Here is a 22512-nt window from a genome sequence, read left to right as displayed (position 1 = left end):
TCATAGCTGTTGTTTAGATTAGTCTTCGGTAAAAAACAACAACATAGGATGTACATAGGAAGTGCATTTTTAGGATAATCCTGGCTTTTCTTTCTCAGTTTAGCCTCATGGAAAGGAAGAACATCAAGGAGGTTTTCCCTAGCAGTGCATCATCTGGGGGAGGCCACGGAGCTCTTGTAAACTCTGTTCTGTAATGGTTTCCACTTCTCTGAGCTCCAGACCCAGAGGCCTTGACGCAGCTGTTAACTCCATACCCCCTCACTGAGCATGTGCAAACTCTCCCACATTGGCGTGATTGACAGGCTGACTACGTGAAGCAGCAAACCAAGCTAATGACCGATCTTTTTCTAGATTTATATATGGTTAAAAATAAGTGATTAGCCTATACAATGGGACATTGAATCTGTGGAAACTGTACTCCAGTGCCAACCACACACCAATGGAAAGAACCCAGAAGAAGTAAGCAGACATAAAATAAAAAATACAGTATGAATAAACTGGAAAACTCTTCACATAACCCAAACCCAAGGGCAGTGAACTTACTGACTGAGGCTGTGACTTGTGGTTTCCTGGGACCTCCACTGGCACCACTAGATTCAACTGAAACACAAGCAATGGCCCAATGCAAACATTAGTAACTAGAACCCTATGGGAGCCACTGTCGGATGTTAAAAATAGAATGACCTTCTCTAGAGTTTGAACATAAAGAACATTTGTGTACCAACATTCATACAGTGTGTTATGACGGGGGAATCTCTTCTAAGTGAGGTCATCGTGTGGTTACAGAGAGCAGGCTAAAACACGCTGATGGAATCAGTTCCGCCAGTTTTCTTTATAATCTCTGTATAAAGACCCTGCCTGGGCTGCTTAGGTTTGTCCAATCAGACCTCTGTAGGGCTGCCAAGCAAGCCTCCCCACCAATCAGTTGAAATTGCATTACAGTATGCTCCAATCACGGCTAGGATTTAGGTGCGGGGTTCCCTCTGTGCAAAGTACAATGTATTGTCTGGACGTCAGGCCTCACCGTATCTGACTCAACGTTTAAAGTGAGGTTTGGGATAGCATGTGACTCACTTGTGATCCGTCCGGAGAGGGGAAGACTTTCCTCGGATCCAGAATATGAGGTGATTGTGACCACATACTCCACATCTGGGGTCAGGTTTGTGATGGGTGTCTCAGTCGCAGAGGCAGGGAGGTTAAATTCTTTCACTGGTTCAGCTGCGCACCAAAAAAAACAGTGCCAAGTTAGGAATAGGCGAGCATAAGATGAGGTTTCATTATGACAGTTCAGAAGCATAGCCAAAATTATGTTTTAGATATAAATGCTTTACACTTTTGATCATAGATAACATCCTCCATATGCACTCCATATGCGCAAATAATTGAGCACAGTGACGTTCTTATGTAACTGTCTTATGTAACTCTGATGAAGATAAATATTTTCCTCCTCCGAAAAATCATTCTCATATGAGTAACAAATCCCAAGTGAGTAAACCAGTAAGTGTATTTGATGGGATAAGCTCTTGTTTACAGAACGATTTGGAGTGATCTGTCGGTGTCGATGTCAGTGAATGGACTGGCGTTAACTACACTTGTGGTATCGTTGTTCAGGCTTGAAAGAACTTGGAGGAGTGAGGAGTGAGCACCACCCACCTGTTTCCGACACCACCTGTAGTCTGAAGCCCTCTATCCTGCCCGAGGGCAGCTGCCATGTCATTTGCACTGTGTTCTCATTTAAAATCTTAAATTTCAAGTCTGAAGGTGGCGTGACTGTGAAAAGAGGAAATTGACATGTTAATTCCAACATTTGTGAAGTATGTGTATTCATCATGAGACAAGGTGGGTTCCCAACAATCAACACTTCAAGGTTGAAGCTATCCTGTTCATTGTTGGGGCAAACAAGACAAGGTGACATAAGAACACGGAGCACGTGACACTGAGGATGGAAGAAGCCATTTCGGAGAAAAAATGACATCCGTTTGAGCTGTCCCACTCTGTGGCCAACAACTCAAGCACATAGTGAGGGAAAGAGCACCAGACTACCTACAGTACGTGGTGGAACACAAATATTCAGCATAAGACATGAACATGGAATAACATCTCACATGCTGTCCGTGAAGTCGATCCAACGCATGCTTAGACATCATGTTGAATTGACTTCCAGGACCAAACACCTTACAAGAAACTTGTAGCATTGATTTTTACAATGGAGTCAAGATAGGATATTAATACATTGATCGTCCTGTTCACTCGCATTTCTACGACTGTCATCCATTGCAAACCTCGTAAAAGAATACACAGTGTCATTGAAGATACGTGTGTACATCTTTTCTTGAAGAATTGCATCCACAGTAAAAGAAAATAAATAAAACGTGAAAAACACAAAAATCATGTTTCAAAACAGTAATGGTGATTGTTTACACTGTCCGAGGGTCATGCACATGTACATGAAAAGTTGTTTGAAACAACTTGTAGCACTGGACGAAAGTTTCCATGTACAAGACGGACTACAGAATATTTTTTAATATTTTAAAATGATATTCTTCAGTAGGGGAAGGGCGCGCTTAAGTTCATGCTGTCTTCTCATGATCTGAAAGTCTAGCTTTGTCATGCGTGCTATAATATAATAACAATAAGGTGAGAGGTTAGAACTGTGTTGTAGATTAATTGAAATGTGGAAGTGCAACAAGACAAGTCTACTGTAGGATGAGCAGCATAAGGATATACAAACTATGTAAGGCTATAATCTTTTGTGTTAGAGGTAGGTTTACTAGCTAAGAGAAGCTTGTGAAGCAGTGCATGGATGAAGAATACCATTCTAAAATATTGTTGAAAAGCTATAACTCAAATGACCTGAGCAAAGCTTGACCAGTACGGGACAGCGAAAATGAGAACCACCAACCTGTCAAATCAACTCAAGGGCCATGGCTCTGCTCCTTCTGTTTCCAAATGGGCCTATCATGACCGGCCTAACCATGTTTTCATTACACAACTTCTTCATTAACAGGAACACAAACACACATGCACGCAAACGCACACAAGCACACACACACACTCCCCCACACACTCTACATGAACATGTATACATTCAGGTTTTAAAAGTATGTCATTACCTAACATATTACCAAGGAAAACCCGCTATAACTCTTCTCTCCACATTGGAGTTTGTCAGCTGGCAACCTGGTCTCGACATGTCAAACCGCTCAATACTTGAATGGACGGATACCACATACCACAAACCACTTTGTCTTAACCCCTAGGGGGAGGGAATGACCTCTGCTGGTGACCTAAAGCCCTTTGTGACATTCAATGCCTTAGGTAAGGGGTCTGAAAGGGTGAAAGATGTTTTATATCCGAGTCTTTGGTAGATTAAGCTCTTTATTAAGAGAGAATGCCCATGAGAGCTTCAGAGGAACATATTTCTCAGTCTAGGAGCCTCTGGAAAATAATGTGAGACACTCATATTTTGTCTTTCCGACAGAAAGAGGACTTTGGGAGGAAACTTGGCTACCAGCCCCCTTTTTTTCTAAATGAAATAGGAGAAATGTACAGTTCGGTCTCCCAATAATTTCATTTCCAAACCCTTCCCTCTCTTCCTTAAACATTGCTGAAACATATTAGCCCTGTGAAGTAGGTTCGTAAAAAGTTATCTGAAAACCTTCTTCACTAATTAGGACCGAGGACTAACCAGGGCCCATTTTTACTAAACATCTCAGAGCAGAAGTGCTGATTGTCCATATATTCAACAGGCACATATATCTGCACTCCTACTCTGAGACTCTCAGTAAATAGACCTCATATAATACAATAGAATTTACGACATTTTAAGAAATGCCGGCACTTTCATTTTTTACTTCATTTTTTAAATTGTATTATCACTATTTCATGTCTATTTCCTACCAGTCCGTATGGTGAGAACCGGGGGACGAGCCCGTTTTCAGGGTAGGACATGAGTTATGTCAGTCCATAGTTTGCAAGCAAGCGCCCCTCCTAGCGTAAGAGAGAGCACACTGCAGCAGATTACTTGGGAGGCTCCTCGTCTCATTAAGGGGCCCGAAAAATCGGGTTGAGAAAGACACGAAAAGTCTGTTCTAGTCTAGAGAAGGGAACAAGCTGTTGGAACAATTAGTTCTCTTGGCATTTAAATTCAGCAACACATAAAACATTTGATACAACCTTGAACGGCAGGGCATACAACCTAAAGGACGGACAAGCAAGTTAATCCGATGAAATAAACATGGGATACACAGACACAATATTTCATTCTGCACATTTATTCGTTCAAAATCTAAAACAACTTTATCCAGGGCTCGCGACAAAGGGCGATGCCCGCGTGCCTTCAGTCAGATGTGTTTAATTAGAAAGAAGATGGGAAGGGAGGGGCAGTAGAGAGAAGAGGGGGGACGGCGGGGAACATTACCTTGGGCCTCGACGGATGATACTAGTAGCACAGCGAGGAGGGCAGCCGCTGCCAGAGACAGCCTGGTCTTCATTTTTCTCTCCCTCTATCCGTGGATCAGCAGAACATGAATGAAGCTACAAAAGGAACGGGCAATTACGTACTGGCTGGACTCATGTCAGTCAACATGTAGCCAAATGACCACGAGACTGACCCTTGAGATCAAAAAGATAATTTAAACTAAGAAAGGCCTAGTTCATTCCAAGAAAAGAAGGTGCGTGCGCATTTTAACACTCCCTATTGCACAGTTCTCAAATTGCACAGGAGCTATCAGGAGCTCAGCCGCTATAGAGGAATCAAAATGTCATATTCCATAGGATAAGCGCGCCTCCTGCAGTGTGAGCTCAAAAGGGATACCCACATCCAGTCTAGTACAAGCTACGTCTCGCCTGCCTTTGCAGTTTGCAATCAATAGAAATGGGAATAGACAGCAGAGTGCCAGCGTGCATGACTCAATACTAACAAACTATGAAAGCATCATCCCTGGGAATGAAACACATGGTGATAAGAGCGCCAGAATGCTGACGCGCGTTGGATGGGCTACATCTCCTAGATATGATGCTTTATAGCAGTGATTTCCAATACCTCAAATTCCACCAAATAATCTAGGCCAGAAAAGTCAAAAAGCTTTGGAAAATGCAATTAGGCTATTGGCTTAACTATAATGTGGCATTTCAATAATAAAGTAGCCTACCTGCTCTGCAATTTCAAGATAATATTAAGACGAAGAAGAAGATTAAAGAAGAATATAAAAATATTTTAAGATCATTTCGTTAATTATTTAGAGAATAAACCAGAAATAACCTAGCCTTCAAGCAATGCTTGGAAATACTAATTTAAACTATCCAGAATCAGAAAATGGTTTATCCAAAAAAATGTACAAAAATAAAATAAAATAAAAAAGGAAATAAAAAAAAGAGCCGCTCAATTGGCATCATATTCGGCTAAATGGCTACTGACCTGTGGATGAAAGTTTTCTTTCGTTTGAGATAAAGTGCACAAAAAAAGTAAAGCCTTCTTGGAGAAATACCTTCTGCGTAATGATGGATAAGTATCACGGGATGTCCAGAGGAGTACTCGGAGCTCACTTGTGGAGGTCCCAGATAAGAAGTCTCTTTCCAAATGGGAAGAGTCTCTTCACAATCGGCTACTTAATAGGGGGCTGTTCCCAGCGTTGCATTTACTACCGCGAGCTCTTACGACACAGCGAGGAATCCTGCCACAAACTGATATATGTAGCCTTTCAGAGTGTGGGGATATACTTTTGGAAACTGTTACATAGTGCTGCATTCCTTTGCAATGATGGGCTTCTGTGTTTTAGCCACAAGCCAATGTGTTACTGGCAGCCTAAAGACGCTTTTTTTTTCTCTGTATGGAACAATGGAAAACTCTTCAGCAGGCTTCAGTTCTGTCTATTAAATTATCTTTATGTCAGTATATATTAAATATTTATATTATCTTATTGAAGCATTTATATTGTTGGCTTCAACTCGGGGTCATTATAATCCTCCACAGCCCATAGGGAACCATAGGAACAAGCAGAACGGTATAGAGAGGCGGTATATGGACAAGATTGTCATCTACATTTCTGTAAATGGGCAGAATATATGAAGACAATATGTAGGAATATGACTGGGGGGGAAAAAAGATCACCTATTATTTGCATAAATTATGCCTGTGATAATAAACATTTTAAAGAGGGCAGTGGGACGAAATGCCCTAATGGTTGCTATTTAAAATCTTCATCCTATTAAAGTTACGTCAATATTACAACCCAGTCTCCCTACAAAGCCTAGCCAATGCACATTAGCATTTTGTTTGAGAACATGGCCCTCTAGTGGTCTCTCTGGGTTGGCGACAGTGCAGGGAACAGTAGCCTATTGATACAGTGAATGATTCAAATTTCATGGTTTTCTTTCATTGTTTAGAGCCTGACTATAAGCATTTCTTAGATGAATACTAAATCTAAACTAAATGAGAACTTCTTTTTTTTTTTAATTAAAGACCAGATATTTGCAACATTTCAGTGCTTCCTTTTCCCTTTCCAGGCCCTGCCCATGGCCAGATGTGCACAACGATGACATCCAGATGTATTCTGCCACACTTGTTCCTCCATGTGCTGAAGGGACGCACTGTCTTTAGAAAAATAGAGCAGATCAACAGCACAACAGTGCCACAGATGGAGCTATTAAAATGTAGGCTACAAGGGTCACATGTCAATTAAAGAAGTGGTGCATTTTTGTCTTTGAAAAAAGACATGCTGCTAAATTTGGACAACAATACTGTTGTTGGAAAAGAGCTAGGTGTTCATAGCTGCTCTTCTCAAAAATGTGTGAAATACATGTGTGTAGAGTGATGCTCCATGTGTTCTACCAGTCTGCTGTAGCCTAGCGAGCGCCATCTTCTTTGCGGTGGTGTGCTGGGGTAGCGGTATCAAAGCAGCGGACGCTAACAGGATGGACCAGCTGATCAGGAGGGCGGGCTCTGTTCTGGGGGTCAGCCTGGACGTGACTGCAGTGGCACAGAGAAGAATGCTGGCCAAACTGAGGGGCGTGATCGTGGACGATGTCTCCCACTCTCTTCATGGTACTGTGGTCAGGGAGAGGAGCGTCTTCAGTTGCAAACCGATCCTGACACGGTGCTCCATGGAGCGCTTCGCCAGGTCCTTCCTACTATCCGCCATCAGACTGTTCAACGCACCTGTGTTCCCTCCCTGGCTGGACACTAGTACCTGAGCCAGCCTGGTGTGAGCCAAGATGGCTGCTCTGGCACCTATTGTGTCTTATCACAACAGTTAGTAGTAGTTTTTAGGTTTTTTGAGTAGTTATTAATTCACTTAGGCTGCTGCTACCAGCAACCTCAGCTTCACCATGGACCTTTATTGATTATAACATTTCTGCACATCTCTGGATGTATGTGCAACATTTCACTGTGACTACATTAGCCTATATAAAAGATTAATTTTATTCATACAAATAAAATGAATCTTGAATCTCCTGTGTATATACAGTCAAGCCAGAAAGTCTGCACACTCCTTTCACCTTCTCCATGTTTTATTACATTATACAGACTTATTCTACAGTAGATTTAGTTTGTCTCAATTCTATACAAAATAGCCCATGATGAAAGTGAAAACAGATTTAGATTTATTCATTTGAGCCAATTTATTAAAAATCAAAATAACATGTACACAACTGTGTGCACACCCTTTGATACGACACCCAAAAGTGAGCTTAAGGGCATTTTGTTCCCACTGATACAGCTTCCAAGTGTCTTGGGAAAGAAGCTATGAGCTTGGCACATTTGTTCCTGGAGATTTCTGCCCATTCCTCATTATATCCTTGCAAGCTCCATCAGGTTGGATGGGGAGCGTCAGTACACAGACATTTTCAGCTTTCAACAGATGTTGAACTAGATTTAGGTCTGGGCTCTGGCTTGGCCACTCAAGGACATTCACAGACTTTCTCCGAAGCCACTCCTTTGTTCTCTTGGCTGTGTGCTTTGGATTGTTGTCATGTTGGAAGGTGAACCTTTGCCCCAGTGTGATGTCCAGAGAGCTCTGGAGAAGGTTGAGAGCTCTGGAGAAGGTTCCAAGGATCTCAGTGTACTTAGCTGCATTCATCTTTCCCTCTATCAGGACTAGTCGTTCCCGCTGCTGAAAAACATCCCCACATCATGATGCTGCCACCGCCATGCTTCACTGTAGGGATGGTATTAGCCCAGTGATGATACCGCCATGCTTCACTGTAGGGATGGTATTAGGTGATGAGCGGTGCCTAGATTCCTCCAGATGTGACGCTTGGTATTCAGGCCAAAAAGTTCAGTTTTGGTTTCAGACCAGAGAATCTTGATTCTCAAGGTTTGAGTCATCTGCCTTAGCAAACTCCAAGCAGGCTGTCGTGCCTTTTACTAAGGAGTGGCTTCAGTCCAGCCACTCTACCATAAAGGCCTGATTGGTGGAATGCTGCCTGGATGGTTGATCTGCTGAAAGGGTCTCGCATCAACACAAGGATACACTGGAGCTCTGTCAGTGACCCTCGGGTTCCTGCTCACCTCTCTTGCCAAGGCTCGTCTTCCACGATTGCTCAGTCTGGCCGGGCGTCCAGGTCTAGGAAGAGTCTTGGTGGTTCCAAACTTCTTCCATTTACAAATGACGGTAGCCACTGTGCTCTTTGAGACCTGTAAAGCTGCAGAAAATTGTTCTGTATCCTTCTCTAGATCGATGCCTTGACACAATCCTGTTTCTGAGGTCTGCAGATATTCCTTTGACCCCATGGCTTGGAGTTTGCTCTGACATGCACTGTCAACTGTAGGACCTTATATAGGCAGGTGTTGGCAGTCCCCAATCATGTACAATCAATTGAATTTACCACAGGTGGACTCCAATTAAGTTGTAGAAACGTCTCTAGCAGTAACAGTGGAAACAAAATGCACCTCAGCTCACTTTTGGGTGTCATATCAAAGTTGTGCACACTTACATATATTTTACATAATGATTTTTAATAAATTAGCACAAATGTCTAAAAACCTGTTTTCACTTTGTCATTATGGGCTATTTTGTGTAGAATTTTGAGGGAAAAAATGAATGTCAATCTACTGTAGAATAAGTCTGTAACATAAAACGTGGAGAAGGTGAAAGGGGTGTGCAGACTTTCTGGCTTGACTGTACATACAGTATACACACCGTTATACTTTGCACTTCCTGGATATGGTATATTGTGTATACTGTATATTGCGCCTTATTGCACTACCCCACTCCCTTTTTATGCCTTTTGATACGTTATTGTATTGTATTGTACTATATTTTCATGTACTGTTTGTACTTTTTGCTACAACAAAGAGAATTTCCCTGCAATCAGATCTACAATAAACAAACAAACAAACAAGATGGACGACAAAAAAAAGAGACCCAAACATTTTTTTGGTATTGAGAGGAATTTTTTCATTCTCCTCAGAGTACAAGAAATAAATATTGATCCCATGAACATGAAACAAAATCCATTACGATAGGACACACCAACATTCCCTGTCCCTTTTCACAACGAACCAGGTGGCATCTCAAACAGCGGTGGAGAGCAGGAGCCCGGGGAACTACTTCTTCGCTGGGAAGGCTGCTTTGACCAGTTCATACACAACATATCCAGCTCCTGCAATTAAAGATTTCAACATTAGGCAAGGCGGTTTATTTCTATAGCACATTTCAGCAACAAGGAAATTCAAAGTGCTTTACATGAGACATTAAAGCATCAACACAACGTGCAAGAAACACATAAAGGTCATTTAAAACGAAATGCAAAAAAAGGACATTTAAAACAAAATGCAGGAAAAATAAAATACAGGAATAAAAGTTACACCCTAATGTGCAGGTTTTTAAGGTGAAGTCACCCCATGGGGCGCTGCAGTAGTTGAGTTAGGTATGTCACGGCTGGACTAGAACAAAAATGTTCAACTACAGCCAGTTCTATACCAAGAACATCCTAAGCATCGAGTTACCCCACCCATACTCACCCAGAATAGTGAGTGTCATTGTTATTCTGTACAGGACTGCGTCTATGGATCCTCCTTTCAAGTGAACAGGCATGCCATTATCCACCTTGTCAGAATGAAAAACAAACAATTATGAAAGATACACAACACTTGAACAGCAAAATAGCAGCCTAGTTGTAATCAGCTCTCAAGATTCTAAACCCCCACAAGAGATCAGGTGATCTAGTGTCTCATTTGCAAACGGGTACAAGTCAGTCATCATACTGTAGGTACAATTCAGTCATCATCATTACTGCATTCCTGATTAGTTGCAAGTTTGATTGACATCCACTTGGCCAAACACAATCAGTTATTGCAAAGCAGCCAACGTGACAGAATACCACTCTCCTCTTGGCTACTTTATGTTAATTCAAATCTGATAAGTATTTTTTCAAACACAAATCTCCTTATTCACATATTTTACACAAGCACATCATACAAAGTTACCCGTTGCTTCAACTCAGAGGTTACATCTGTGGAACCAGAGTACAGGATGTGGGGTTCAGGATTCATGTGCAGAAATAAAAACTAGGGTTGAAGATGGAAGACAGTGGACTAGCCACCAGCAGAGGTCTCATGAGGTCATTCAATCCCAGAGGCATGTTTTAATTTGTGGTTTGAAGCGGTGATCTGTAAAGTGTCCCTCGTGGTTAAGCCATGATTGATGTGCACTGTACCTGGAAGATCTTCTGGTTCTGTGGGACCTTGTTCTCCACTTGCCTGCGAGCACTACTGCTGAGGGCCCGTCGCGACACCTGCTGGACGGCCTGTGCGAGACAGGGATACTTGGATTATTTTACAGGTTACTAAAGGTTGCTAACGGTTAGCTTCTGGCTAGTCCTGGAGGAATGGAGGTCTATACACTGTCCTCGGATGACCCCGACATTGCCCAGTATGCCGTATTACTCAAAGTATACAAACAAAATATACATGCAGTTTATATGCAACGATAAATCGGTAATACAGCCACATATAAAAGAATACCAATCAATATCTTACTAAAATGTGCCGGTACATCTTCCCCAGTACGATCACAGTTGCCACACAAGGACACCGGAAAACTTAACTTCCGCATTTTCTTCTGCAACGGAGTTTAATTCTCGTGTGAAATGTAGCGCCACACACTGGCGCGGAGCGGGATGACAACAGCTCTTGTATAGGGACAGCTCTCTGAAGGAAAACAGTCATGCTTTTTAAAATTTTAGTCTAAGGTAGGGTTATTGTTTTTTATTTGAGTGATCAGGGGAGGGTCATACAGATTTGACTCGATCAAAATAAAATAGTTTCTTCAGCTGTTCAGAATTCAGCACGCTGTTTCGTATGACCCGGTGGATCTGATGGCGATGACAGGAGAGATGAGCAACTCGTGTGTAGAACCATAGATATTATGAACAGAGCCGGACATGCGGCTGGTACTAATAGTCAAGTGCTGTGTATTTTTCTCTGTTGCTGGTCGTTAAAGCTGCGTGCTTTCACTTCTTTCATTCGCCACTGACCTTAGAGTAACGTGTATAACGTAATCAGTATAATAAAATAATATAATTATTTTTATAATAATATAATAAAACTGGATGCAGCTTTAAACCTTATTTCGAGTAACACCATATTAAAAAAGAATATTGCCTATTGTGAGGGAGGGTCAATCTTTTTTTCAATCACTCGGCGAGGGTCAGAGAAAAATGTATGTCTGTCAGTGACCCCCTACCATAAATTTCGAACCCTTAATGTGATGTTTGTTCTCAGTTTCAAGACTTTCGGTGTAGGCTACAAATAAACACTCACATATTTTACTGCATCAATCAGAACACCATTTCATTTTCAGAGGGGTCTGTGCTTGTCGAAAACGTATGAATGATTGAAAACAGTTGCAAATAGTACTTTATATTAGTCGAGCAAAGTGAACAATCAAGCAACATATTTAATTTGTCAAGCAACAGATGTACGTTCCAGAGGTCGAATAAAGGTATTAAAATCAATAGCAATTATAAAGAAATGGGTTTATTTCTAACATTATTGTAACATTAAAGGCTTTGGTCCATACATACATGGCTTTTGAAAATGGCTTAATTAGCTAAGTTTCTTAAACTTATGCAGTATACTGTAACTATGTGCATTTTCTCAACAGCTGTAAAGACGACAGTGTACACTACTGAGCAGAGTAGCCTGATACAAGCAAGCATCACCGGACATTAAGAATCTGCAGCCTTGTGCGATATGGAATCAGCAGAGTAAACAAAAGCTTTTACATTCAAATAAAAGGTTGCTTACATTATTTAACATTGAAATATACCATAGTAAACTTGACTTGATGCAATTCCACATTGACTAGATTTGCTTGAAGATATGAGACATTCTTTTAAAATATGTTATCATCCCCTACAAACAAATAGTAAACACCAACAGCATCCATGTTTTCTCAGTAGTAGACCTGCACTGGCGGCACAAATATTGTACCGTATTTACTGTACATATAGCTCCATTCAATTTTAAGGTACTGGCAAGACAACTGCTTGTATGTAAATGGCGATAGATCCAACATAACCTTCTAACCTTTCAGTTCTTTAAAAAATGAATAGAGAACTACAGGGACCATTTGGACACGTTTTGCACCACTTGCTGGACATGATTGACGGTGCTAAAATGCATCTCTGAAATAAATTAAAAAGCAAAGAACGAGCAAGGAAGAAGTGTGAAGTGCAGTAAATCTCTGGACACATCCATGTGTCTACTAGCTAGCATGCAACGCACACGCGCGACGCCTTAGTTCGGCATGTCGCCGCTGTTGTTGCGGTTTCCGTATTTGTGGTGGATGATTAGCAGGACCACGCCCAGGAAGAAGCAGACAGAGCCCACGGTGATGTAGGCGATCCCCAGGAAGGGGTTCTTGCCTCCCATCCAGGATATGGTGCTCAGGATCACGCGCTTCCGCCCTTCAAAGCTACGAACGGGATAGTCTGGGATCAACTCATTAAGAACAATTCCACAGCTGTTGAAAATGTTACTTCAACGAACAAATGGTTAGGCCTCTCAATAAAGCTCGTTAGATGCAGCTGGGACTATAGGGCTGACGATGGTCTGGTGACCGAAACATTCCTTATTTTTTAATCACCTTGTCACTTTATTTTTGCACTTATGTAGGATAAAAAAAAAACTATTTTTTTGCATCTGAATGCCTCATCTGTCATGAGTGTGCGAGCCTTTTTCACTTCTATGTTAGGCCTATCAATAGAAATATTGTTATGCCAATGAAGCATACACTGCAATGCAAATTAATGTCTAACTACACAGAACAGGATCAGACTATATACAAAGGAAACAGACTGCATACTACATACTACATACTTAAGTGTTTGGAAATATTCCTATCGCCAAAGGTTATATCATTATTTGATGGTGCAAGGATACTGTAGGTGACCTCCAAGGTGTAGTTGCCCCGGGGCAGAGTAGGGGTCATGTTGTTCTTCTTCTGGATGATGCGATACAGCTTGCGGAAGGTGGGCAGGGCGGCCGTTCGCATCCACACAATGAAGTCTTCGTTGATGAATCCATCGTTCTCTGGGTCAGCGTCCAGCTCATAGACAGGCTTGCGCCAGTTGATTGGCTTAGTGGTGCCTGGAATATGGTAAATGGTAAATTGCACTTGGTAAATGGACTGCACTTATATTAGCGCTTTTACCCAAAGCGCTTTACAATGGGCTCTCATTCACCCATTCACACACCAATTGGCGGCAGCTGCCATGCAAGGTGCTAGCCTGCTCATTGGGAGCAATTTGGGGTTCAGTCGGACATTTCGACATGTGGACAGGAGGAGGCGGGATTCGAACCGCCAACCAACCCGCTCTACCACTGAGTAGGGATGGGTATCGATTCGAATTTCAAGAATCGATTCGATTCCGATTCACAAAGTTCAGAATCGATTATCACGATTCGATTCAATATCAATTCGGTTAGTGTTACTAAAACCTGTTATTTTTTTAGCTGTAACATTAATTACATGACTGCCAAGTTATGCAACACATCAATACTAGGGCTGGGTATCGATACTGATTTCCAAAAATGAATGAATGAATCATTGAATGAAATAATGAACTATTTATTCATTCATTAAATAAAAGATCGATTTTGGGATTCATTAATCGATTCTGAATCATTTGATTTGATTTTTTTTTTTAACTCAGCCCTACCACTGAGCCACAGCCACCCCAACAACAATAGGAAAAGACCATTCAAATTGCTGGCTCTAATAAACGTCAGCATGTCAGTATTGTGCGCCTGCTCTAATCACCTTGGAACACAGCTGTGAGGTTGGGGTTGTTGGCTCCAGGGTTCCTGAACTTCACATGCTTGTCTGTCCACCACGCGATGCCCTTCTTCATCAAAGGGATTGGGATTCTTGTGCCATTAGGGTCAAAGTAAAACAGCTCCAATGTATCTGTTAAAAGAGAGGACAAGCAAATTCAACAACACAGCTACATCACCAAATGATTCCCGAGCGCGGCACCGCTGCTGCTCACCGCTCCCCCAGGGGATGGGTCAAATGCGGAGAACAAATTTCACACACTCAGGTGTGTGACAATCAGTGGAACTTAGTCTTAGTTAACACGGCCCCTCATCAACTTGAGATCTACTACAAATTACAAAGTATAGTAGTCGGACTGAGATGGGGCAAAAAGGCTTTTATGTACTCTGCCCCCTCAACATGGAACACTACAAAACACGCTTAAACTCCAGGACAGAATCACTCTGAATGAATTCAAAAGTGCTGGAAAGGCTATAGAAACCGAATCTATTTGTAGGTGTAATTGTTTTAACTGATCGTCATACTATGAACTATTACTGATTTTGCACTTTGAGCTAGTCTTGTTAACATTTGTTGTCATTGTTGTTGCGGTTGCTATTGTTGTTTTTTGTTGTCATGTGTATCGTAACCTTTGTTTAGTTGTGTATCGTAACCTTTATGTCTTGTTTTCAGGAAACTATGTTGTTGCCTTTCTTGACCAGGATTCTCTTGTAAAAGAGATTTTAATCTCAATGAGTCTTTAACCTGGTTAAATAAAGGTATAATAAGAAAAAGTATAGAACTGTCTCACCATTGAACATGCTGTTGGCAATGGCTCCACACGGGGCGATTGGCTTGTTTTCATTGCGAGCGTAAGGCTCACACTCTTTACTGGGGCTCTGTGGATGAGAAGAAACAGAATGATATAGAACCTGGTTGAGACCAATGTAGAGACCCAGAACCAGATTTCAATTCCCAAGACCTCTCACTTACGATGTCTATCTGTTTGTTGTACTGTTTTTATATGTTTGAGACCGAGGACCACAATGGAAATAAGTCCATGACTTTATTGTGTTTTTATCTTTGAAGTTTGTTTGGGAAACCAAGACCGCAAGACCAAGACTCCAGTTAAGCTTCTACAGTTGAGTTCTCAAATGTTTGAGATGAAATGTACACAATAGCTCACTAATAACAACACTGACCCTAGTAAACTAAACTAACAAATCTTAGTCTATCTGACAGCATAAACCCAAAATATATAACATGATTACGTGTTGTTCACATGTTCGCAGTAATAAGAGTTATACATCATGTGCACAATAATACAGTAACTGAGTCTAAGCTTGCACATTCATTGGCAGTCATTTGGGCAGTTTGTCAAATGTTTTCAGATGTTTGGATTGAAATGTCCATTATGTAATTAAAAAACACTTTACTGCTGCTATGAGCCTGTAATATTATTCTGTTCTTATTTATTCTGGGGTCTTTCTCGTTCGCAGTTGTTTCGCCGGTCTAGAGCGGAAGCGCGATGACGCATCGCATAATCATCCGGTCTGGACCAGGGAGAAGAACAGTTGTTGTAATGTTTTTACTGTAGGCTGCACATGGTGAAGTTTCGAGTAGATAACATTCGCGATGGCATCACCAGGCATAACACCGACGACAATTGTAAAAGAAGATGCGAGGAGAACTACTGGTTAAGGAAAAATAAAGCAAGCGGATGTTGGAGGCGGGCTGTACAGGCTCGAGCCGGATGACGGGGCGGGCTTCAGGCAGTGAAGTAAAAAGACACCAGGCTCTTCTCCCCGAGGAGAGACTGGTGACGCGAGGCTAGTTCTTATTAACACCAACGGGGCTGGCACCCATAATGCATTTCAATAAAGCACTTTTCACAAAACTCAAAGTGCATAACAGAAAACTATTAGATACACAACACATACAACAGTATAAACAGGTATAAAGGACATACATTAATTAAATAAGCATACCATTAGAGAGCTTAAGTCTCCATTCAGCTGGCTGTCATCCCTGGACTTGACATATCGTCTGTGATTTTGGTAGAAGTTCGATAAGCCGTAATACATGAAGACGTTGCTCTGTGGAGAAAAGAAGACTGGTTTAGGGTGACTGTCATTCCGAGATCATCACAGATTCAGTAACCTCGACATTCTCTCAACGTTACCTCAAAAGGTTGTTCCAGAGAGAAGGCCAATGTGCACGTACAAGGCCTCGAGTTGTTCCAGTTGAAGTTTTGGGAGCAATTGAAGCAAGGACTGGACATGTCAACCCCAGTATAATCGATCTGCAACAAAGTCATGTGCAGACAATCATTTATTTCGCTGGTTACACCCATAATCCCTCGTCATCTACGGGGCCCATTGAGAAGCAGGCTAGGCTATGCTAATTTGAAGGGAACAGTGATGAGATCAAACTCATTGGTTGAGAACAGGTTGCTTTCTGCTGTCAATGGACTCTATGCACAACTCCAGTACTTCCTGAAATTAGACATGCTTCTCTATTTCCTGTCCTACACTATTGGATGATATGATTAATCAGGTGTGCACTGGGTCTGCCGCACACCTGATTAATCACTTAATCCAATCATATAGGACAGGAAATCTAGATGCCAAGTGACTTTCAGGAAGTAGTGGAGCTGGTGCACAGGGCCTATGATCAGGCACACCTGAATAATCATTTCATCCAAGACAGGAAATAGAGAAGCATGTCTAATTTCAGGAAGTACTGGAGATGTGCATATAGCCCATAGTTTTACTGGAGATGTGCATATAGCCCATAGTTTTACTGGAGATGTGCATATAGCCCATAGTTCGCCATCATAGCTAGCTAGCCTTACCTCGAACTCCTTGATGTTGTTAGTCGTGACGTAGAGGCCGATGCCAATGGGGATAAAGATGAGGCCGATAACGAAAAAGGCCGGAAGAACCGTGCCCGCGGTCAGGATAGGCTGCCAGGCGGGCAGCCGTTGCTGCTTGAAGGCTGTGTTATCGGGCTTCTTGTTTTTGATAGTCCCCCCGCCCGGCCCGAGTGTGTGGGTCCCGTCCTCCTCCTTCGCGTTGTAGCCAGACGCCATCATGGCTTTGCCTGCTGAACCCGTCAGCTAGCTAGCTAAATATAGACTCTAGGACGACACCGTCAGCCAGGTTACATGATAAGACTGCGAGGATCTGATAAATAATATATTAATGAAGATGTTAATTACACAGCAATAATTCAGACATCTGCATCTAAAGAAGCACGACCACGGATAGGATGCTGTCAGCCGAACCCAAGGAATCTAGCAAACAGGAAGTTTGTACCTGGGTAACATTTCCTGTTGACGTCGTCTTTATTTTTATTATTTTTATTATTTTTTTTAGTGACTAACATTAGTGCCCGTACATATATGTTATATTATATATAACTATAGCGCATAACAAATTTCTTATGACGGCTATTGCTATGCATTATTAAACATTTCTTAAATGCACTAAATGAAATGAAATTACCTCAGTAGGCTACAACAACTCCCCTTCATCAATAGTCTTTTGAACAAATAAACTCAGATCCAGACCAGTTTATTGCCATGTACAGTATATGGTTTACACATACTAGTAATCTGTTTACAGGTCGATGGTGCATACACTGATGGAGACAGCGTTAGACAGTGTAGTGTAATGTAGCTAGTGTAGTGTTGTGTAGTGTTGTTAGTTATTGCTAGTGTTGTGTAGTGTAGCTAGTGTTGTGTAGTGTGGCTAGTGTAATGTAGTGTAGCTAGTGTAGTGTAGATTTGTGTAGGGCCATGTTTATTGCATCGTCCACTGACCTGTTGGCTCTGTAGGCGAACGCAGGGGTGGGTCTGTGATGGATTTGAGGTGTAGCAGAACAAGGTGATCCTTGCTTTCTTGGGGATGGGGATGATGGTGGAGGTCTTGAAGCAGGCTGGATTATGACACGTCTCTAGTGAGGTGTTGAAGATGCCAGTGGACACCGGAGACAGCTGATCAGCACAGTACTTCAGGATGAAGGGCGAGACAGAGTCTGGTCCGGCCGCTTTCCAGAGGTTCTGTCTTTTGAAGAGACGATTCACAGGATGGAGAGAGGCTGTGTTGCAGTGGATGTGCAAAAGCACAATTCGCTATTTGTACTGTATAGGCCTAGGGTACAATTCTGAATCTGTTCATGAAAATAAACATTCATGACAAGTTAATATAATATCATGTCCGTTACCTAGGTTTCCCCACAAATACACATATGAACACTGTTTTTGTAATCGATGCTACATGTAGCTGGCATTGCTATTTAGCTACAGTTAGGGCCAAAATTGGTGGCTTTTTTCCTTTCTTTCTTGAGAACCGCTGATCCAAACAACTTCATAGTCCACACAGCACTTCCTTAGGTCCTGAGCAGTACACCTAACGAATGTCGACTTAATACAGTAGCCGGTTCTTGAGAAGAATGATACAAGCACACAGACAGACAGACAGACAGACAGACAGACATACAGACAGACAGGCAGGCAGACAGATAGACAGGCAGGCACAGACAGACAGGCAGACAGACAGGCAGACAGATAGACAGGCAGACAGATAGACAGGCAGACAGTCAAGCAGACAGACAGGCAGACAGATAGACAGGCAGACAGTCAAGCAGACAGACAGGCAGACAGACAGGCAGACAGACAGACAGTCAAGCAGACAGACAGGCAGACAGACATACATACAAAGGTCCTGCCATTTTAGTTACAATGTATCTACACTTCAGATATATTATGAAAGAAAGTCACATGATGACTTTCTAATGATGAGTTAGGAAAATATGCCAGGGTTTTATCGTGTTTATTATTGTCACAAACAAACACAGCAGATTGCAGGTGTAGGTATATGAATGCTCTTTTGATAATTCAATTTCTAGTCATTGCAATAAACCACAGTGCAATGTGTCAGCTGCTATCATAATATTTCACAAAAGCAAAACACTGCTTGACACCGACAGCTCATCATAAATATGAAACCAGTGGACTCGGTCCGTGGGTCCAGGACCCATGTTCACTAAGAATTGCAAATGCAGAACCTATATGCATAGATTATAACGACAAAAGTTGAACTCAAAAGACCCGGTGTGGGGGTCTGACAGTCTATACTGTGATTTGTAGAGCATCAAGTCATGATATTAACCCACTCACAAATAGTGACAATACATGTAATTTTGTTTACTGTATAATGTTTGTTTCAGCAGTGTCTATCATCCCACTCATACATTAGTGTTCCTCTATAGTGGTCAATCTCTCATTGCCCTCATTTTAGTCTAAAGAGGAGGTAGTCTAGTTCTATGCAGTGTTCTTTAAGCATTAAAAGGGTTATGAATTACATTTTTCTTTCTATAATGCAATCTTAGCTTTTCTATGTTCACTCACAAACAGCATCAGAGTAAACCTTGCACATCCCTCCAGCACAACATGGCTTTATTCTCTGCCAGAAACCAACATGGCCGCTCTCACAAACGCCACAAGACAGGTTTTGGCAGTGGGCCGTGAGCCCTCATCTCCGTGCCAGATCTCTATCGGGCTGGCAGACGCTGGCGACCCTGCGGCACACGTTGACAAGTGGTTGCGATGCGGGGTGGTTGTCAAAGAAGGTGAAGGAATTTCACACCACTCTTTCATCTAGGCTCAACAATCACATAGTGCATAACATTTCCTGTAGGGACAAAAGGACAAAGTGATATATCACATTCTAACTCCAGTAAATGAACATTCAGAAGACAGACATCATCATTAAGATTCATGAGTTCATCATTTGGTCTCTTTATGAAAACATTGTCTTAATATTATTTTTGGTTATTCGTAGCTGAACTTAATTGTATCAGGCAATCTGTGTGAAATGGAACCAGATATTAGTAGTGCAGAGTCCAGTAGAAAGTATTGTTTCAAAGCCTTAATCCTGTTAAAGTTGACATTCCTCTAATGGACTGGACATTTGAATTTGCTATGTTGCTTGTTAAAACAAATTATTAACAGTGCAAGATTGGGTAAAAATCAAATGCTGTGTTGTTATTTTGGTACCAGGAAATACTATTTGATTATCGGAAATTTCAGTAAGATATCCTTGGGGGATTCGTGGCTAACGTGCAGGCTGCAGCTGAATCAAAGAGGAATTCACTTGTTGTGAGTCTTTGTGTTTCGGCTTTTCACAAATATACTGTCCCTGGTCTCCAGATGATTCCGTTCACAGAGAGGATCCACTTGACGCCACCACCCTTGTGTGCTTGCTGTGCTTTGGTCTGGTACCCATCTCTCCCCATACGCACTGCACCCTGGGTATTCAGGGTCGCCCTCCCTTGGTCCCTGACATCAGCACATCTTTCTTATTTTCTTATCTGCCTCATTTCACTGATTGTGCGTGTTCATCCAGTCCACTCAAGCGGAAGTGGAATATGTGGAGCAGGGTTGTTTGCCCAACTATATCTGCTCGCATCCTCTTTTAATTAGCTTGGTCCAGTTGTGGAAAGAAGGCAACAAAATGTCCAGTGATCAATCTGTAGAGGCCTTTGATGTAGCAGAGGTTTCTATGATAGATGATGACACATACTGTAGATCTTATCACAGGTACCAATACTATGAACAACAATACCGGCTAATTTGAATCAATACCGCAGTGCTAGGTCTCTTGTTAGATCTATAGCCTAACTTATCTATTAATATCAATCAATCAATCAATCAATCAAAGCTTTATTTGTATAGCGCATTTCATACCCAGAGGTAACACAATGCGCTTTACAGAGAACAAGGAATAGAGGAAGTTTGTTCATGTTTTGCGCTCAGACTTTGTATTTTCTGATTGTTCAATGGATATTTGTCCATGTGAGGGAGATGCATCTAGAAAAAAGACTGTTTTTTGTGCCTGTTCAGTGTGCCGTGAGCTCCTGAGGCTATTTCTCCGGATCTCTGCTCAGAGCAGGTAATCATAAATGTAACCATGAAACCCTGTAGACATTCTGGAAAGTTCCAGTGATGCTGAATAGATCAAACAAGCTCATTTTTGAGATCCGGTTCTGAGTGAGGAACTGAACAACACGTTCTCCTCGATGCCGTGGTTCTCAGGAAGTTCCATCAATCACATCCAGAGTTCTTCACAGATGGAGCAGATCACATAGGGAACCTGGGCCAAGACATGACCGGTCTCCTCCTGTTTTCACTCTGACATCCCGCGCCCTCGCTGAGTAAAGCTCCGTGACTCACTCTGGAAGACGCTTCGCCATCAGCACCATGGATGACTTTGCAATCAGGGGACGATTGATACGCACTGTGCTAAACAATAGGATCATTTTACTGCCTCGCAGTTCACTTTTGTTTCCCAGGTTTGCTAACTGGTAATATGCTGAAAAAATCTTTGGAATGTGAAATTGATTACTTCTTCCCTCCAATCTGATTCATAACTCTGCTATGTAATTTATTTCGTATGATTATGAGCATGTGGACATGCAAGCTGGGTGAAGGAACCTCTGGTGTTACATTTTATCTTCTGATCATGCGCTAAGCCATTCATAGATGAGTCACTTAAAGCAGTAAAGATACAGTACAACACAATGGAGGTTTCCTAATTTATACTTACTGGCATATATGCTTTAAATGGCAAGAGCCTCCGTTTAAAAGACCATTTCCTCTGTATGATTTATACATGAAGGGTGTATGGATAACCAGAAGTCTTGATGATGTGGTATAAGAAAAACAAGTTTATTGTTTTGGTGCCACAAATGAGTGTGGTTGATTAAGAACCAAAATTGCTTTCACTCACACAACTGAGGGAGATTCAGTATTTGGAAACCTCCATACGAAATGGTGAAATACATGAACGGAGCAACGCTACATTCAGTGTAAACACTTTGATGGGGATTAGTAACATTATGTGTCGATCAAACAAAAAAGCATTGCATTCAGGCAGTTCAAAGCATGCAATGAAAACGCCTTTGTGTCAATTTGAGACAGTTTGAAAAATACACATGGATATACATATCTTTTTGAAAACATAATAAAACACAATCTCAACGTATGTACAGCAAAAATGGACTCGATGTCTTGTGCTATACTGTAGTGCACTGTAGTACAATAAGTCGTGTGTTTTTAATCATGTCAACATTATCTGTGGTGTCACAGGGCAGATGAGGCTCGTTATACGCATCCTATCTGTTTTTGGAAGCAGATCAGGTCAGAACCGAATCACGGAGTCCGTAGTGGCGCGTGTCCATGCTC

The 22512-nt window shown here is 41.8% G+C and overlaps 3 protein-coding genes across 3 annotated transcripts in view; all 3 read right to left on the bottom strand.

The window, feature by feature from the left end:
- LOC311310778 (collagen alpha-1(XII) chain-like) overlaps positions 1-4493 on the bottom strand; it is a gene marked incomplete at its 5' end in the record, with an annotated part of 86634 nt that extends 82141 nt beyond the window's left edge. Inside the window, 4 exons of the mRNA XM_084440328.1 lie at positions 544-600; positions 1075-1218; positions 1654-1770; positions 4421-4493. Of these exons, the coding sequence (XP_084296454.1) occupies positions 544-600; positions 1075-1218; positions 1654-1770; positions 4421-4493 (391 nt within the window). The remainder of the gene's footprint in view (positions 1-543; positions 601-1074; positions 1219-1653; positions 1771-4420) is intronic.
- A 4893-nt stretch (positions 4494-9386) lies between these two features.
- LOC311310132 (cytochrome c oxidase subunit 7A2, mitochondrial-like) lies at positions 9387-11059 on the bottom strand. The gene is made up of 4 exons (XM_084439551.1): positions 10985-11059; positions 10663-10752; positions 9968-10052; positions 9387-9606 (listed from the first exon to the last, which is right to left on the bottom strand). Exons 1-4 carry the CDS (start codon positions 11000-11002, stop codon positions 9551-9553), a joined length of 249 nt encoding a protein of 82 aa, XP_084295677.1. The 5' UTR covers positions 11003-11059; the 3' UTR covers positions 9387-9550.
- Positions 11060-11881: 822 nt separating this feature from the next.
- LOC311310098 (cell cycle control protein 50A-like) lies at positions 11882-17557 on the bottom strand. The gene is made up of 7 exons (XM_084439504.1): positions 17119-17557; positions 16447-16566; positions 16253-16360; positions 15076-15163; positions 14271-14417; positions 13391-13597; positions 11882-12939 (listed from the first exon to the last, which is right to left on the bottom strand). Exons 1-7 carry the CDS (start codon positions 17356-17358, stop codon positions 12746-12748), a joined length of 1104 nt encoding a protein of 367 aa, XP_084295630.1. The 5' UTR covers positions 17359-17557; the 3' UTR covers positions 11882-12745.
- Positions 17558-22512: the final 4955 nt, after the last annotated feature.

The sequence above is a fragment of the Borostomias antarcticus genome (assembly GCF_949987555.1).
Source record: "Borostomias antarcticus genome assembly, chromosome: 6".
Lineage (NCBI taxonomy): Eukaryota > Metazoa > Chordata > Actinopteri > Stomiiformes > Stomiidae > Borostomias > Borostomias antarcticus.
This window is presented reverse-complemented; position numbering and strand designations above follow the sequence as displayed.

What these genes read in the sequence shown, in the direction of transcription:
- LOC311310132 (XM_084439551.1), bottom strand. An exon ending in AGAACCAGAAGATCTTCCAG is followed by an intron (nt 10,053 to 10,662) that starts GTACAGTGCACA and finishes CATTCTGACAAG; the next exon opens with GTGGATAATGGCATGCCTGT. An exon ending in AATGACACTCACTATTCTGG is followed by an intron (nt 9,607 to 9,967) that starts GTGAGTATGGGT and finishes CTTTAATTGCAG; the next exon opens with GAGCTGGATATGTTGTGTAT.
- LOC311310098 (XM_084439504.1), bottom strand. Translation starts at nt 17,358, where the DNA reads ATGATGGCGTCTGGCTACAACGCGAAGGAGGAGGACGGGACCCACACA. An exon ending in CTCTGGAACAACCTTTTGAG is followed by an intron (nt 16,361 to 16,446) that starts GTAACGTTGAGA and finishes TTTTCTCCACAG; the next exon opens with AGCAACGTCTTCATGTATTA. An exon ending in GAGACTTAAGCTCTCTAATG is followed by an intron (nt 15,164 to 16,252) that starts GTATGCTTATTT and finishes TCTCATCCACAG; the next exon opens with AGCCCCAGTAAAGAGTGTGA.